This window comes from Octopus sinensis, linkage group LG1 (genome assembly GCF_006345805.1).
Source record: "Octopus sinensis linkage group LG1, ASM634580v1, whole genome shotgun sequence".
NCBI classification, from domain to species: Eukaryota; Metazoa; Mollusca; class Cephalopoda; order Octopoda; family Octopodidae; genus Octopus; species Octopus sinensis.
In genome coordinates this window covers 176603258-176623338 of record NC_042997.1, presented here as the reverse complement: position 1 = coordinate 176623338, position 20081 = coordinate 176603258, and the positions used below count along the sequence as shown (strand labels likewise).

General features: G+C 34.4%; 1 protein-coding gene across 1 annotated transcript in view; it reads right to left on the bottom strand.

Moving 5' to 3' along the window:
* Positions 1 to 15774, bottom strand: part of LOC115209655 (ubiquitin-conjugating enzyme E2 variant 2) — a 31621-nt gene extending 15847 nt beyond the window's left edge. The window contains exon 1 of the mRNA XM_029778125.2: positions 15495 to 15774. Within this exon, the coding sequence (XP_029633985.1) occupies positions 15495 to 15519 (25 nt within the window). The 5' untranslated portion in view covers positions 15520 to 15774. The remainder of the gene's footprint in view (positions 1 to 15494) is intronic.
* Positions 15775 to 20081: the final 4307 nt, after the last annotated feature.

The window sequence follows — 20081 nt, the reverse complement described above, 5'->3', positions numbered from 1 at the left end:
AGGACTTGTCTCAGATGTTGTCCTTCCTATACTATACTATATTATAAAATATTTTTGTTAGAGCATATCACATCAATATATATTATTTCATATTAACATAGAAAACTACATAATTTCACTTAAGAAACAAGTCACAATCTATGAACTATGAAAATTGCTCATAAAACAAGAAAGCTTTAAGTGAAGCATATACTTTGCGAATGACCCAAGAGATTGAGCTCTTGCCTATGCAGATAAGCATATCAAAGCAAATTCAACTTAATTCACAAAACTAAGAAATTAATTCAACATATTGATTACTTCATGTACAAGACTAGTTTCTCTAAGGATAATGTTACTTTAATAGGGATTTAAGATAAACTTGTGATAATATGCTTTAATAAACCATTTTTCTCTGACAGGTTTCAGTGTTTTACTATATCACCAGGTCTGTTAATCATTTTCCTAACTACAGGGAGAATAGTAGCTTCTAGCTATTTATGATACACACAAACTGGAATAAACTTAAATTAGTCTGCCATAATTTACAAATTTGGGCAGACCAGTTTAGTTCTTTCACATAATAGTGCAATCATTGGCAGTGTATCAATTATAGGAGCACAATTATAATACAGTGTAAGTCTATCACACATCTCTATTTACCCCAGCACCATGTTGTGCTCCTATTAATTAATACTCATTGCTAATGATTGTACTGTTATGCAAATTAGATCAAGTAAATTTACTTCTGAATTTATGTATAGTATAAATAGCTGTCAGCTACTATCCTCACTGCATACAAAAATCAGACTTTTCCATTAGTATTCAAACCTAGCATTAAATGAGAGAGAAATTCTCAATTTCTTGAAACTAGCTTCCCTTTTAAAAGTCCTTAATAATTGGTGTTAGATTTTTTTTGTTCACCTTTTTCTTTCACCAACTAAAAACAAAATTTGAATTAAAAATCTCTTCAGCTTGGCATTCATTACATCAACCCTTAACTTATCCAGGATCAGGTCAATCAGTTATTTAACCCTTTAGCATTCAGATTATTCTGTCAAATGTAAAGCTTATGTATTCACACCATGTAAAATTAATCTTGCATCATTTCATAGCTTTGAGATTTCAATGATGTGATTGTTTATTTTTAAAATGACACAATAAGGTAGCTATGAATGACCATATCTGACTAGTTTGAACATAAAATAGGTAGAATATTTTGGCCGGGTATGGCCGGTTTAAACAATAAAGGGTTAAATCATTTCTTTTAGCTCATTTTATTTTTTCAATTGCCCCGCCTGGCACCTGTGCAGGTGGCACGTAAAAAGCACCCACTACATTCACGGAGTGGTTGGCGTTAGGAAGGGCATCCAGCTGTAGAAACATTGCCAAATTAGACTGGAGCCTGGCGCAGCCTTCTGGCTTCCCAGAACCCCGGTCGAACCGTCCAACCCATGCTAGCATGGAGAACGGACGTTAAACGACGATGATGATGATGATGAGTATGGCCAATGACAAGACAGCATGTGAACTAAAAACTAGAGAAGCAACAAACTAAATGACAGAAAATCTCCAGTACGGATAACTTCTATTAGTTTCAATATCATGCTCTAATATAAAGTTTGCTGTAGATACATCCATCACTGTCAGATAAGACAATACATCATAAGTAAATTCATAGTGCTTTTTATTCACTAAGTGAATACATGGTATTTCATTAACAATGAGAACAATTCAAAGACAAAAAAAATTCCATCCTATGATTTGGAAATTCTTAGAAATCTTGAAAAAGAAACAATACATCACTAGTGCAGATTTTTCTACAACACAAAAATTGTGTTGTGGGAAGTGCAGTGATGAAAGTTCAATATATCATGAATTTCAAAATCATGAAATATTAGATCATTTAAGATGCACTGTTCATAAGGATTTTTAGAATGTTTCTTCTTTTCCTTCAAACAAAATACTTTTACATTATTTACAAGAAGTATTTAGCTAAAAATAAGCCATTGTACATGGTATTTGTTGATCTGGAGAAAGCCTTTGACATGGTGGTCTCTGAAGAAAAGGAAAATGAAAGGCTTGTGAAAGCAGAACAGGCCATGCACAGGGGTGCTGTTAGTAAGGTAAGAATTTGCCATGAGTATATTGATGAATTTAATGCACAGGTAAGTGTTCACCAAGGCACAATCCTCAACACCCTGCTTATTCATCAACCTTCAGACCATAACAGGAATTTTAAAACTGGAAGTCCAAGAGAACTATTATATGCTGATGATCTTGTTCTCATACCAGATTCTGTAATAGAATTAGAAAAGAAATTCCTGGTGTGGAAAAAAACCTGGAATCAAATGGCCTTAAAGTTAACTTAGCAAAGACTAAGGTCCTAGTAAGCAAGAAATCGGACAAGACTCTACTCTCAAAGTGTTATTGCTAGATTAAGAATAGGATGGAAAAATTTGAAGAGAGATTTTACCTCAGTTGGCAACCAAAGGTCTCTCTCTCCCTGAGAGTAAAAGGAAGATTGCATGATGTGTATGTATGAACAGCAATGCTACATGGTAATGAGATGTGGGCTCTGAATGCAGAGGACATGCAAACATTAGAGAGGCATGAAGCTGGTATGCTCTGCTGGATGTGCAATGTCAGTATACATGTGCAAAAGAGTGCTAGAGTATTGAGAGGGAAGTTAGGCATAAGTAGAATTAGATGCAGTGTGCAAGACAAGAATGCAATGGTTTAGTCATGTAATGCGTATGGATGTGGACAACTGCATAAAGCGTCAATCTTGAAGTGGATGGAACTCATGGAAAAGGGAGACCCAGAAAGATATGGGTTGAAGTACTGAAAGCCAATCTCAAGACACTGTGCTTTACAAAGGAGCAAGATATCTGGTGCTTTGTCAAGACCTGTCCACCACAACAAAACTGATATCCTAAAACCACCTGTCAACCATCTCCCTCTCCCACATTTCATCATCTAACACCCATCACTTTATCTGAAAGCATAATAGGCACATACTACATCCCCTGGTTTTTTTCAGTTACTTCTACCTCCCTATCCAGTTACCTTGCTACCCCCACCTCCTGTCTCCAATAATCACCTCCTTTGAGTGCCTTCTCTCACCTCCCTGTACTGCCCTCTATCATCAACACCTTGCTTCCTGCTATCACCCTCAATGCCCAGTTGGTACTGATGCTACATAAAAAGCTGTAGTGATGGTGCCACATTAAAAAACACTGGTGATGGTGCCACTTAAGAAACACTGGTGCTGAGCCACATAAAAAGCACCGAGTACACTCTGTAAAGTGGTTGGTATTAGGAAGGACATCCAGCTGTAGAAACAATGCCAAAGCAGACAATGGAACATACTGTGACTCCCAGCCTTGCCAGCTCCTGCCAAACCATCTGACCCATGCCAGCATGAAAACAAGACACTGAATAATGATGATGATGATGAACTGACATTTTTAATGTATAAATGCAGGCATAGTTATGTGGCTTAAAAGCTTGCTTCCTAATCACATGGTTCACCATTCAGTCCCACCTTGTGGCACATTGTAGCCCTAGACTGATTAACCCTTTAGCATTCAAACCAGCAATATCCAGCCAAAATATTTTACCTGTTTTATCTTCAAATCAGCCAGATCTGGCTTCTCACAGGTATCCTACAATGTCATTTTAAAAATAAATAATCACATCATCAAAGTCCCAAAACTATGAGATAGTGCATAATCAATTCAAAACAACATGAATGAATAAGCATTGCATTTGGCAAAGTAATCTGAATGCTAAAAGGTTAAAGTCTTATTTAGTAGACTTGGTAGGCAGAAACTGAAAAAAAAGCCTGCCATGTATGTGTGTGTGTATACTCTTGTATTGCCATCAGTGGATAGTTTTAAGTGAACATCACTGTCACACTAACAATGATGTTTGTTTCCAATCTTCTGCAGAAAACATGTCTGGCCATGGAAAATATTACTCTGCTTGGAAACATGATGGTTGGTGACAGGAAGAGCATCCAACCATACAAAATTTGCCTCAACAAATTCTAACTCATGCAGGCATGGACAAGCAGATTGTTAAATGAGGTTATATTGAATAAATTGGACCAGTTTTAATCTTTGAATGACTTTTTCTATTGCTTATGAAATGTAACTTATTTTCCCTGTGAATAAAAGCTTTAAGGTCAAGAGATTCATTCACTCTGCAGACAAAACACCTGATGATGTACTTGCATGAGCTCACGATATAATTACTTCATGATGAAATTCCTCTCAATGAATTTACTAAACACTATTATAGTAAGAAATGATGATCTTGGAATAAAATAGTCCTGTTTTTATTGCCCACAGGTTGAACACACTGAATGTAACTCAATAATGGTCACTATAAAATTCTCTCTTATTTTAACTTGAAAAAATTTATGTTGTTTCTCAAAGCTTTGTATACACAGTGAAAAACATTTCCTGAATTAAAACATAAACTCAATTAATCGGCAAAACTTTATCAATAAGTGTTACAGTTCTTTTGTTTGAAATACTAGTTATCTTTGAGTGTATTCCATAAATTGTTATATATATATAGAGAGAGAGAGAGTGAGAGAGATATGTTTTCTGTGTTTTATTTGAAAACTACAATACCACAATATTAACACCCACAAAAGGTTTGTATAGCATTTAATTCTGCATATGCAGTAGCAGTGTGTTTCAATTCAAATAAAATTAATTTTAAAACATGCAGTTAGTGTAAAATATGTAATCCAGGCAAAATCCTAAATGAATTAAATTGGTTCAGTAGAGATGAAACCAATTGCCAAATATTAGAATTACTGACTAAAACAAAGGAATGGTTGCTTGCTTTTTTTACAGGACAAAAAAATTGCATGCCACAAAAAGATTTGAAAACAGTAGCCACACTAATACGTTTTGTCTGCAAGTTAGAGTACTGGGTGCTAGGTTCATATAATGACTTTAAATGACAGAACTGTTTTATTATTAGATTGTTCTGAAAATAATGGCTGCTGTAAGTATTGTGTTTGAAACACAATTTTATCATAGTATTTTAATTATATTTTAGGTGAATTTCAACATACTTAATAATTGATGTATGCTCTTCAACAATTTTCTACTTATTTCAAACAGAAAACATACTTGAAGCATAAGCGCCCTTAATTATGAACATGGCAAATAAGGACCTTCGCTTATTTTCTTGCATGAGTTCAAGCTTGTGCACAATGCTTCCAAAACTGCTGCCAGAGCATAGGGAGAGGGATCCACAAGTGATCGCACAGTATAAAGGTGGTTTCAGAAATTCCAAAGTTGTGATGAGAGCCTTGAAGATGAAGAAGATATAGGATGGTCATGCAGTCTTGACAATGAACAATTGAAAGCAATTGTTGAACCAAACCCACATCAAAGTGTGTCAGAGAAATGTCTCAGGCACTTGGTATCGGTATTGCAACGGTCTCATGCAATCTGCAGAAGATTGGTAAGGTGAAAAAGCTTGATAAATGGGTACCACATGAGCTCAATGAAAATAAAGTTCCGCGTTTTGAAATGTGCTTGATGCTCTCTCTCCGAAACACCAATGATCCTATTCTTGACCGAATAGTCACTTGCGATGAAAAGTGGATCCTTTATGATAACCACAAACAATCATTTCAATGGGTTGACTGTAATGAGTCCCCCTAAGCATTTCCCAAAGCCAAAGTTGCATCAGCAAAAGATTATGGTAACTGTCTGGTGGTCTGCAATTGGTGTTGTCCATTACAGTTTTCTGGAAGCCAATCAGAGCATTACAACAGAGTTTTATTGCAATCTGCTGAAATGCATGCTCACTTTAAAAAAATGCAATGGTGAATCAGTATGGCCCAATTCTGCTCCACGAAAATGCAAAGTCACATGTTGCCAGAATGACGTTGCAGAAACTCACAGACTTGGGATACAAGACACATCCTCCATATTCTCCTGATCTTTCACCCACTGACTACCATTTTTTTAAGCATTCAAACAAGTTTTTAAGTGATAAAACTTTCAGGTCCAAACCAGAGGTGAAATCAGCTTTCAAAGATTTCTTAGCATCAAAGCCAATAAATTTTTATCAACAAGACATAAATAATCTCATTGATTGATGGCAGAGATGCATAGATGTTCACGGCTCATACTTTGAGTAATCAAAACATTTCTAGTGTTAATTTTTCCAGAATAAAATTGTTTCTGAAATTGGCCATTATTTTCAGAACAACTTAATATAAAAATTGTCCCCATAAATTCAAAGAGATTGCTTTAAAGAAAGGCATCCAGCTATATACACCAATTTATAAAATAAAGCCACCGTATTTATGAAATACATTTTAAAATTAGAAATATACTGAAGACAAAACTTTGTCATCATCATCATTTTACATCTGCTTCCCAAGCTGGTTAAGGATTGGATGGGTCATCACAGATCTCCATCTTGCTTGCATATTCCATTTTTTTGACATGGTTTTAATGGTTGAGTGCCTTTTCTATCTATCACTTAATTTACTTTACAGAGTGTAAATGGATGCATTTCATTGACATCAGCACTTTTGTTTCCAACAAGACCAAAAGGTCTTCTCTACCCCATGTTGTTTTTCCATCTGCTAATTACTTTCCTGTTTACTACATTAAATAAAGATAAATCATTATAAAATAAAATAGAAAACAAAAGTTGTTCTAAAACAAATATAATAACCAAACAATAAAAATGTATTTTATAAATTCAAATATAAAAATATATATTTTACTAATTAACTCAAAAATTATTTTCTAATGGTCATTTGACTAAGCAGATTAAAAACAATTTATATTTAGCAAAACAAGTTTTTTGCAACAAAAAAAAAAAAAGCATTCAATATATTTCCTCCTTTTAATCAGGCACAAAGCCAACAGAGGTAAGGTAGAGTTGATTCCCTAATTACATTCAAAATTATACTTCTCTATATTGGCCAGCTGTCATTGTTGTTTAGCACTAAGTGAACCCTGATTTCTGTCATTTTCAAAAGTTTGTAGCACTACATTGTCTAATGTGTCTTCTCCTTATTGTAGCGTAATTCAAGAGAGATTTATCTCAAGCAGGTTGTAATGACCTCACTGTAACCTTCTGTGGAGCAAAAATGTATTCATCATTTTTCTCTTCAACAATTTTTATCAACAAGGCATAAATAATTTCATTGATTGATGGCAGAGATGCATAGATGTTCACGGCTCATACTTTGACTAATCAAAACATTTCTATTGTTAATTTTTCCAGAATAAAATTAGGTTTCTGAAATTGGCCATTATTTTCACAACAACCTAATATAAAAATTCTGTCCCCATAAATTCAGAGATTGCTTTAAGGAAAGGCATCCAGCTATATACACCAATTTATAAATAAAGCCAGCGTATTTATGAAATACATTTTAAAATTGGAAATATACTGTAAGACTACTTTCTACAATGTTAGCATTTTGTTTGGGTTTTTTTTATTAATTCAGTGTTTTACTATTTTTCTTTATGGTGTGTGAAAAGATATTTTCACCATTTCCAGTAAATGCATCATATTATTATGCATATTATTATCAATTATTTAAAATATTCAAGTATTGGGAGTGGGAGAGCTTGTATGCTTTTCAGAACTACCTCAGAGATATTGCTTTATTTTTAGAACATATTTTCCTTAGACTCAATAACAATTATCATTAAGTGATGAGCATTTGCCATTAAAATTTAAAAGTCTAAAACAATTGTTTAGATATTTTTACACAGAAATCCAACAATCTCATGAAATTTGTCCTAATCTTTACAACTACTTCTTCAAGCTTATGAGTTTCTTCAGACCCAGATCCTAACATGAATTGCTTTGAACACAGGTTGCCTAAAGAAAGTAGACACTGTTCAATGTTCTTTCTGGTTGAGTTTTGACCTTGCGAAGACCCAACAAATGGAGTTCATGGCTCCCTGCAACCTGCTGTGCTTGAGGAGACCTATTGAGTCAAGTACATCAACATCAAAATAAAAATTAAATGGAAATTGCAGTTGTGATACTCGTGCCAGTGGCACATAAAAAGCACCATCCAAATGTGGCTGATGCCAGTGCCGCCTTGACTGGCGTCTGTGCCAGTGGAACATAAAAAGCACCAACCGATTGTGGCCGTTGCCAGCTTCCTCTAGCCCCTGTGCCGGTGGCACATAAAAAGCACCCACTACACTCACAGAGTGGTTGGTGTTAAGAAGGACAACGATGATGATGACAATTTTTTAACCAAAAATTCATCAGTAGGGAATACAAAAACTGCCCAGGGTCTTATATTGATCTAACATTTTACACATTTACTAAAATTCCTTCTTTTTGTATTTTATGGTTTTATTTCTCTCAGTCACATGGTTCTGGGTCCAGTCCCACTGCATGGTATGTAGGGCAAGTATCTTCTAATAGAGCCTTGGGCTAACCAAAGCCTTGTGAGAGGATTTGATAGGTAGAAACTGCAAGAAACTCATAAGATTGAGTCATCCCATAAATAATGCAGTTTTTTTTTTCAATTGCATGAAAATTGCATCAACTTGCTATACAAGCAGGTAGTAATTTTACCTTATTTCTTAGTGCAAGTTTTGAAGAGTGCAGTTCATTTTAAAGTTATTTTTTCAAAGCTATAATGGAAGTGACAAAGGAGCATATTTGGCATAATTTGCTTTGAGTTCAATAAAGGCAACAATGCAATGGAAAGTGTGAGGAATATTAATGCAGTATATGGGGATCAGACAATAAGTGTAAACCGGTGTCAATGGTGGTTCCAGAAATTCCTAGACGGAAACTACAGCCTAAAAGATGAGCCTCATCCTGGAAAATCTGTAGAGTATGATGAGGATGTCCTGCAAACCTTGGTGGAACTAGCAGAGAAGCTTGGATTTGGTCATTCAACCAGTCGTCAACACCTGCGTGCCATCGGAAAAGTCAGTAAATTGAGTCAATGAGTTCCTCACAAACTGCCCAAGTCAAATCGTGTACAGAGAGTGAATGTGTGCTCTCTTTTGCTGTCATGTCTCACAAATGAACTGTTTTTGGACTGAATCATGACTGGTGATGAGAAATGGGTTCTCTATAAAAATCTCAAGCACCAAAGACAGTGGGTAAGGAAAGGCGAAACACCAGCATCCCAGGGTAAAGAAGGTCTTTGCCCAAGTAAGGTGTTGCTGCGTTTGGTGGGATATGAAATGATTAATCCACTTTGAACTTTTAAACCCAAACCATATGATAACAAAGGAGATCTGTGAGCAGCTTAAGTCAGCTGCTAGAAGAAAAACAACCATCTTTGGTTTCAAGACCAAAGGTATTCTTCCATCAGGATAATGTTCACCCACATACAGCAAGGATGACATTCTAAAAGCTGGAGCAGTTTGAATGGGAAATGATGCCCCACCTACCATATTCACCATTTGATTATTATTTATTCCAGTCTTCAAAATCATTTGGCTGGGAAAAATATTAATTCTGTAGACAACATCAGAACAGTACTGGAGGAGTATTTTTCGTGATGGACAAGTGAATTTTGGAAGGAGCCTTGCAAGTCTACCAGATAAATGGAAGAGCAATGTAGAAAATGAAAGAGAGTATATTTTAGATTAAAAAAGAACTTTATCTTAATTTTGAAAAATAAAATTAGTATTAAAAAAACTGCATTATTTATGGGATGACCCAATATATATATTCCCTCCTCTCTTTTTTGCACTTTCATGAACCCCCCAACTCATTCCTCTACCAGTCCATTTATATTCACATCCTTGTACCTCGAGAATATGCTCTGGCACATCACCATCTCTTACTAGTCATGTATCTCCTTCTCTCTTCCTCTAACTCAAGTAACCATGTATCTCTTTTACAATAAGACACTTGTTTTTGTCCTTTTGTCATATTCCAATCTATCATTACCTAACACAAAGCCACCTCCCTCTCTCAATTAAGGGATTTTTGTGTTGCAAATTACTTTTCACATAGCACCTCATCAGTGCCATGTGGAATGCACCAAGTCTACTCTGTACAGTGGTTGGCATTAGGAAGGGTATCCAGCTGTAAAACCATGCCAAAGCAGACAGTGGAGCTTGGCATAGTTCTCTGGCTTACCAGCTCCTGTCAAACCATCCAAGATGGACATTAAATGATGACATAATATATAAATCTGTCCCCCAACAACACTTGATAACCAGTGTTAGTGCTTACATTCCTATAACTTAGTGGTTCAGCAAAAGAAACTGATAGAACAAGTACCAGGCTTTAAAGAATAAGTACTAGTGGTCAATTTATTTGCCTAAAGTTCTTCAAAGAATTGCTCCACCATGGCTGCAGTCTAATGATAAAAACAAGTAAAAGATAATGTTCATTTTTTTCATCCTGACATGGGTTGAGCAGTTCAATATGAATAGATGAGCCTGAGGACTGCATCAAGTCCCAATGTCTGCTTTGGTATGGTTTCTACAGCAGTATATCCTTCCTAACATCAACCACTTATCATACAAGAGTTCAACTAGGTGTACACTCAAAATAACACACTCTGGCAACTCTTGCAACCTGGGCCTGGTTATACTTTGAAAGGTAAATTCATTGGTAAATAACATTTTTTTGCAAAGTTTTATTAATAACTTCAGAACTTTGCAGATGGAATCTCACAGCCACTCAAGTTTTCCATTCACCAATGATACAAAGATTGACCAGATCATCAGATACAAGCTGTATATCAGGTGTTTGATATTTCCTAATGTTTTGCTTTCTTATATGGAAGCTAAACAATTTGAACAGAACTACATTATAATATTAAAATCCTCATTTCTGAACTTTACCAAACTCCTTTCACTACTGATACTTTTAATGCCATTAGTGGACATTTCCTTCAGCTCTTTTTCAGTAAGTTTAAAGTACTGTGTTAGTCTAAAATTTTCTTCACTATATCATCTTGAAAACAATATTCTCTTCCATACAGCATCTTAAAGCCATATGTTAAGCCTTCACTCATCAATCGAAATGCTTCTTTCTCTAGCTGTCATCAATATTTATGTTTTAATGCAACAGAATTGTCTCCCAAGGTTTCAGAATTTAGTTTGATAGAGAGAAAGCTCTCAGATGATTGATTAAATGCAATGAATCTATCATGTAAGCATGTATGTGTATATAAACACACACACACACACAAACAAACAAACAACATCATTTAGCATTCACGGTCAATGCTGGATGGGCCACAAGTTTGTAGATTACATAACCAAGACTGATGAAAAGCAATATATGAACAGTTGTTTCTCCTCAGGTCAATGAATACATCTTTAAAAAGTAGATCACATTTACACTTACTAGAGTACAAACTTACATTCTGACGTCTGTTGGCTTTATCATGAAACATATCTAGGTTATGGCAGTGTTTAACAACAAAACTAATAAAATGAAATTGCTAACAGTTAGCTGATGATCTGAGATCAATACAGATATGCTTTAGCTAAGAAAACAATCTTTTAACTGTTGTTTTCTTTTTATTCTAAATGGTTAGAAAAGTTTTGCACCAATTCTGCATTTAAATTTGGTATTAACCAAACTTTTTAGTACAGAAAAGTATTCCCTTTGCTTTTTTGAGTGACAGATTATGCGAGGATGAGGGAAAGCCAAACCTCTCAAATTTTACATGGCTATTAATGTGATGCTAGAAGTTAGACAAGTGGTAATTGCCTTAATGTAGCTAATGATAATACCATTGCTTTTCAGCTACCATCATGGTTTAGACAAGGGTACACTGCATTTGCTGCTGAAACATTCATCAAGAATGGTCAATCTAAGAAATTTTTTTAGCAGCAATCTGCATTTCGTAAAAAGAAAAGAATATTTAGAAAGTATCAGTTACCTTTCCCTGCACCATGTCATCTACAATTACTAGTGGACTTGCAAAAAACATCTACACATAAAAAAATCTCATGATATCACTAATTTCAATCAATTATAACAGATTTGAAGATAATTTTTAATAATGGTATGGAAATGAAGCTTATTGTGATACAGTCCCACCAAATTACTAAAGAAAAACATTGCAGTATAAAGCAGCAAACTAGCAGAATTGGTAGCAGGCGGAGCAAAATGCTTAGCACCATTCCGTCTGAGTTATGAGTTCAAATTCTAGCAAGGTCGATTTTGCCTTTCATTCTTTTGAGGTCAATAAAATATATACCAACTGAACACTGGGGTCAATGTACTCAACTTATCCCCTTCCTCGAAATTGCTGGCCTTGTGCCAAAATTTTAAATCAATATATCTCTACAAACTGAATCTTTTCAAGGTTATCTGGAGAAATGAACTTTTGATCTAATGAAGCATTGGTTCAGAAAATGAATGAAATGAACTTAGAAGATGGTAGTATCAATAAACAACAAGCAGATCAGGTAAAATTGCGAAATGACATGTTTTGTAATTCAGATAGAAACAATTCAAGTACAAATTATTCTGTTGCTTCAACAACAGAGCCAGAACACAGTACATAGATCCAAGACACTTTTGGCTAAATCATAAGCGGCTAATTTTGCAAATATGGTGATTACAACCTATCGTTCAACGACTGAAGTTTGAAACACTGTCACGAGAGCCTAGCCATTTGATGTAAACCAACTTCGGATGTTGTAAGTCTCATGTTGACAAATGTACTGTTACTTTTTGCAACTACGAAGCAAGTTATTTTGTAACCCTTTTATTAGCACTAATTTAACAACTGAAAGTGGTTTCTAATTCTGAAATAAGACTTTATCCAAGGTGAAACTACAGAGAATGCTACTTATTTATAAAAGGCGTAAACAAAACTGAGGATCAGTGAGGGTGAAGAAATCTCCAATGAATTAAGATATAAGTGAACAATGAAAATTAATATATAAGCCATAAGTAATACTGTATTTTAAAGTTAAGTAACGTAAGAACCGACTTGTTCTCAGCAAGTAAAGAACTCTTAACGATACCTCCCGTTAATTAGGATAAATATATTAAAAAAATTTAAAACAAAAACAAATTAGTTTTTAAAATATCACGAGAAGGAATAACTAAACGATAACTACGTATAAGAGTTGAACCCCAAACCCAAATGTTACAGCGTTGATTATAATTCTCTGACGTGTTTTGTCTGCTTTATCTTTTTATCAGTAAATTTCAATAATCGAAAATATGTAATAAAAAGCAGAATAATCACTTTAAACGAACCAAATTTTGAACTGGAGAAAAGCATTCCTATTCGAAACAGCAATTTTGTTTAGCCGTTTATCCACAATTCGTTCTTTTCCTTCTCTTTTTAATATAAATGAAATACAGCGAATGATCTAGAGAACATTTATTTAATCAAATCATTAGACAATGATGAACTGGGAAATAAATGAAGGTCACTTAAGCGATGTTTATAAACATAAGGCATAATTTCTTTAATGAAATCTTCCTCCATCTGGAAACAGACAGAATTCAAAAAAATACTTTTTTTTTAAAATAATTTCAAGGTGGTAAAAATATTCGGTGTATCGAAATTATGAGAAAGCTGTTATTTCGAAATTACTAGAAAAATACGCAAATGTCAATACAAAATTTAAGAAACAGAACGAAAACTAAAATCAAAGTAGGGAATATAGAAATGATTATCGCATTTAAAAAAAATGCTTACGTACTTTAATAAAATACTAAAATTATTTTACAAAGTAGGAAGTGTTTGTATACGTAGATGCGTATGTGTATAAACACACAAACACTACACTGAATTAGCCGTTCTTAAGAATTGTTTCTAAAATACTTGAAAGTTATTTCAAGGCTATAGGAGAATATGAAAATATTTAAATGTTTTACATTTCAGTTCTCTTCGCAGTTACACTTTTTTTTTTAAATTTGTGAAGCTAAGACCAAGTTAGATTAATATTTTGTACTGACAACCTATTTAAATCATGTGAGCCATTATCAATTTCCGAATTTGCACAAATTTTTATTCTGATCATTCACTGTTACGAATAAAAAGTCAAACACACACACACATATGTGCATGTGTGTGAGTAATATTTTGTTTTGTGTGTGGTTTGCTTTTTTTTTTTTTTTGTTTCTGCTGTTTTCCCCCTGTTTTATAAATTTCCAGGCTGGTGTGTTTAATGCGTTTTCGAGAGTGAAGTAAAAAATATTAAGTTCCCTAGTAAGTGGACCCACCAAGCCTGAAACATTCTAGAAAACAGCGACTGTTGTGAAAGAGATGATTTGTAGACATACACAGAAATGTTAATGTTTTTCAGCAACGTTGTTTCATCAAGGCAGCCGAGGCCATTTAGAACGGAGTAGATATTTCCCAAAAAGCTTGTGTGTGTGTGAGAGAGAGAATGAGTTGTTGTATGAAAATAGATAAAAACAATAGAATTCAGAGAAATGTCTTTGTAAAGTAGTCCTAAAACGAAAGGGTACTAAAACCATTATATCACTGACAACTATTAGAAACAACTAAGAGTATAGATAGATGGATGGAGAGAGTTTAATAAAAACACAGTAACAAAGGTATGTAACAATGGGTTTCAGGATACTAAACAAATAAAACAAGGAAATATGACATGTATCCCTTCTCCCGGGCAAAAAAAGGACTGCCGATGTTGAAGTTGGAGAATATTAAAATATCTCAATTTTCTATTAATAAGGGATGGAAAAAAAAACATGAACGTTGGTCATTGATTTACACACAAGATACAGAGAAATGGGGGAAAATAACAACGACCAAATAGACTGAAATTACAATTTTTTCCTATAATATCGTCACCCACAATACTGCAGAGGAAGAACAACGTTCGGAAAGTCTTCTAGATGAGGAAAAATAATTAAGGATGGACTGTCGACGGTGAAATGTCGCCTTCTGTAAATGACAGATGTACTAGAAGACTGGTCATACGAAAATCAATAATGAGCAATTAGGTTAAAAAAAATTTGTAAAACCTCGGAGCATAGTGTTTTGTTAAATGCAACATGTGAAACATTGAACTGGTGTTAGTCACTCAATAAACAAACATCATAAAGAGCTAAGTACGTAGTTTAAAAAGAAATGGGTAACAGACACGATTACCCTTTTGTCAATTAGGAATTTTTTAAACGTTCCTTTCGGAGAAAATGTTCCTGAAGAGCTTGTACTGGACTAAAAGCCATGTTTAAAAGATTGCGAGGGTGAAAACGGAAAAAAACACGTCCGTTTTATTACGTATTTACTATATAAAAAGAATTAAAGCTAAAAACTGGTAAATAAAATGTAATTTTCAATACGGTAAAGGGGGTGATGATGATGATGATAAGAGACAAAATATACAAGTTGAAATAATAGAGAAAATGGCGCCTACAAACAATACGACAACAATAAGAGAGTTATATGCCAGCTTTCGAAACATATGTGAGAATAATAAATGAAATAAAATAAACTAGTTTTTATGTACTATATTTAAGGAAAACAAGAATTTACGAAAGAGAAAAAGAATTAAAGTTGAAATGCTTACCTTCAACGGTGCTGGTAGAAGCCATATTGACTTTCCTGAACAAGGAGCTGTACTGCTTGGTTGTATCTAAATTCAGGAATTGACAGCGAACTACGAAATCTTCCCAACTTTTAATAATATCGATTCGTAATGGAAATGATTCGTGAGATATGTTATTATTATTTTCCTCTGAGAATTTATTATTAAAATAAACTATTTATCAACAGTTTATCGCTAAGTGGATCTTCTATTTTCCATCGAATACTTTTTCAACAATTTTATTTCGTCGGAAGGAGACTGCCATAGCTGCAAGAGAAATAACTCCTTAGTAAAAATAACAAATAAATATTACCTCCCTTAAGGACAAAAAACACTCACCGAATGTTTTAGAATAATAATATAGTTTCTACTTTCCATTAGATATAGTAGGTTAGTACAATCTCTACGAGTTGATATGTATATACTTTATAAAAAGAGAAAACAATTACAATAAACTAAAATAATATGTACATAGGAATGTAGTTAGTGTGTAATTTGATAAGAATCTACCGATTGTTGTCGTCAACTAAATAGCTCTGTTTTGTACGGGATTAGTATTTTCCAATTAAACAATTGCTTTAAATAGAGATGCGGTGAAAACGATCTTAATGAGAGAGAAATAGTTTTAAAAAGTAGTAATGATTTTCATTGTAATTTAATATAACAGTAGTCTTGTTAGTGTTTTGATTCAAAAGTATGTGTGCAAGGATTTGTTTGGTATCTGTTTCATATACTTTGAATTAGAAAATTGAAAATTACTTGTTTGAGACAGAGTTTCTTTTTGATATTTTGCTCCACTCATAAGAATCATACCTAGTTTATGTAAATTTAACGTTCATTCAAAGTAAAAGTGTGAAAAGTGTCCTGTACTTAGCCAGCCTCTACAGTTTTATGATGTAAAAATTTAAAAACAAACTAAAGACATCATACAGAATTGCTTTCAAAATATTTTAAAACTAGGATCAAAATATATATGATTTTGTGAAGAGTCAGTGTTCAAAGAATTTACTTGTCCTCAAATATAAGTGAGGTTGGTGCAATTCATTCTAAACTGATATCTCTCAGGAGGTAATGGATTGGGGGTGAGAATTCTAGAGGGTCGTATTTCTGAGAAAGTTCTAGAATAAGTGTTTAATATCAAATTTGGAAACTGAGATACAGTGGAAATTATGAGTGATGGGTTGACTGAATGTGCTTTGGTAGACTGGTAGACAACTTGATATTTTGGAGGAACAGAAATTGTTGTAACAATACATGTTGGTGAATGAAGATTAATTAGTCAGCCTTGTTTTTTGATTGGATGCATTATAACATGTTTGTGTGGACAACAATTGCATCCATCCAAATATGTAAACACAACTCCAATGGTAGGGTGCTCTTGAGTCTTGTAGAGAATAAGCAGTTCAGAGACAATGTTCCTTCTGAACTGCATTCTTTTGTATGCACACATACGTTTTACAACTAGTGCACAAAGGAAAAAATGTGAGCACACAAGGCTTTTGAGATGGAATTAGATTTTATATGTAATTGTAGGTGTTTGCTTGTGTGAATGGGCACATATTTTGCATAAAAAGACAAAACTTGCACACAATCAAATTTCTGCAAATTTCTGCAACTCCCACAATAAGAATTAAAGGGAACAGTATTTAGAGTACTTTCAGACTCTGAGAAAGAGTCTAATCTTTGGAAAGCAATTTTGGCTCTGTTATGAAAGTAAACCTACCATGAAAGGTCATCAGATGTTGTAAGCCAAAGCATTTTCAGGGAATGTAAAGGTTTTAGTAGTGAATAGTTCATCACACTGCTGGAGAAGCAAGGATGAAATATCCAGTGATATCATCTGGAAAACCATGCATGGACATATAGATATCATCAGACCTAGAAGAGCACTTAAGGCAGCGAGCTGGCAGAAGCGTTAGCGCGAAATGCTTAGTGGTATTTTGTCTACCGTTACGTTTTGAGCTCAAATTCCACTGAGGTCAACTTTGCCTTTCATCCTTTCAGGGTCAATAAATAAAGTACTAGTTATGCACTGGGGGCGATGTAATCGACTTAATCCCTTTGTCTATCATTGTTTGTCTCCTCTATGTTTAGCTCCTTGTGGGCAATAAAGAAACAAGAAGAGCAATAAAGAAATAAGAGCAACTTGTGGAAAACACTGGATATTAGACTGAGGATATGAAGACTGCAATGCAAAATCATGACATCTGGCATAGAAGAGTTGCATTGGTTCAAGCAAGTTACCTAACTGGCTGATAGTGACGATGATCACTGTTCATGACTAGTGATTGAATGATTCCTTTATACATATCATTTGTATGTTGTGGATTGTTGGTAGAAACAAGATTATCTTAAATTTTGTTACCAGACATGTCCAAAGTAGTGAAAATTTATATGGAGTGTGTATGTTGCATGTCTGTTTGCAGAATAGTGGAAGAAGATATCATTTGTATTGAAGTATTTGGTTAGAATTAACCAGCAAGTCAAAAAATGTAGGGGATGAAGAATGCATAAGGTATAAGTAAAATGTTTGGTGCATCAGAGTTGATAGGATGTTGACTAGTTGATACATGTTACATTGAAACAGTCTAGCAAGAATGTTTTGGATAGGAAATTTAGCCAGGCTAAGAAGTTCTCATACTTGATGCTGTCAAACATTTTGCAGACATTAGATGCAAAATCTCTTCCACCAAAGTTCAAAATTGTGAGAAACCACATGTGCGTGATATAGAAAGGCAGGTATGTATTAGATTTATCAAAACAAGAGTTGTACTGAAAGAAGGAAAGAAATCTTAAAGTGGTAATAGAAATGGCTATTTGCAAATATTTTAATTTTAATAGCCATCTGTGTATCATACTTAATATAAAATACATCAGAAAAGGCAAATTTACAGCAGTATTCATCCAGAGATATCCCTTATGGATGTACTGCATTTAAAAACAAGATATATCAGAACAAAAAATATCAGAAGCAGTGAAGGCACATGGCTTAGCGGTTAAGGTATTCACCTCATGATCATAAGGACGTGTGTTCAATTCTCCGTGATACATTGTGTCCTTGAGCAAGACACTTTATTTCATGTTGCTCCAGTCCATTCAGCTGGCAAAAATGAAAAAAATGAGTAGTACCTGTATTTCAAAGGGCCAGCCTTGTCACACTGAATCACCCTGAGAACTACACAAAGGATATATATGTCTGTGGAATGCTCAGCCACTTGCACGTTAATGTCATCATAACCGATGGAGTGCTAGAAGAGATTTATATGAGAAACAGATAAAAATCAAGTAGTAGCAACTGGTGAGAATGCTAGATGCACATTTCTGCCTTAATAAGAGTTGTCAATAGCATCTACTTACAACCAACCACATGCTTAAATGAAATTTGCTACCATCAATAAGGGAAAAGCAGCAAATAACGAGTCACTTGTGTTGTGAACAGCTACCTAGCAGAATAGAAAACTGTGATGATATACAGATGACTATTTTAATGAAATATTGCTTCTATTGCATACAACATTTAAAAAAATATTTTTTGAGATATTGACAGTAAAAGAAAACAAGTAGTTGGCAGAGTCAGAGATATCATTCTTTTTATTGGTGGGATACACTTCATTGAAAGAAAAAGATAGAAAGTTTGGTACAAATGGTCGCCAGCTCAAGAGTACAACATTGATTTTGATGCAGAGAGTATTACAGCAGTTAATTTTAAGATATAAAGTGACCACAGAATTTGTTGCTGACCTATGATGAAAGTCATTCCTGTCTAGACCATTCATCTTTTTTTCTTTCTTTTTCTAGTACAGTATACTGAAGACCACATTATCTAATGGGTTCTTTTTCTTGGGTGTGGTTTGAGTGAGATTTGGCTGATATCTCTACTTGGTCAAACAACTGCATAGATGCTCCCTTATTGGATCGTGACTGCAGAAGCTTATGCATATAGCAAACAGGTACATACAATAATGGGACAGTCAGGAGTTAAGAAGAATTTGGAAGAAGTATTTCTGGGTTTACGCAGTATGGAGTTGGAAACAAAACTGCAGGTATAGTGCTTACAGGGACATTTAGGTTGAAAATTAGTATGTAGGTTGAAAATTGCCATGTTTGTAGAGACTTTCTTGGCAAGGGACTACACTGATCAGTTGTAATTTGGGATATAAGAAAGTTTGCAGGTTGTGGGAAGTAAAAAGAATTCTTTACTCTTTCAATTGATGTTGTGCATGCATTGCAACAATGGACAGGTGTCACTCAGGTGGTGATGTGGGTAGTTTCCACCTTTTGTTGAGGACAGTGTTCTCTGCTAGTGTAAATATTGTGCAGTTATATACAAAGCATGTGGGTTATTGGGTCTAGACTGCATTTGCATATGGGGAGACATTTATGTGGATGGTTTCCTCATCTTCTTAGTTGTCTTAGATAGATCAGGAGTGACTAAAGACACTAAAATAACTGACTTGTTGAGGCACAAGAGATTAGCCAAACTAGTGTTGATTAATATTAAAGTATGGACAGTAGATGAACTTAGAAGAATAGAGAAAGGAGAGTTACAACCAGAGTAACAATAAGTAC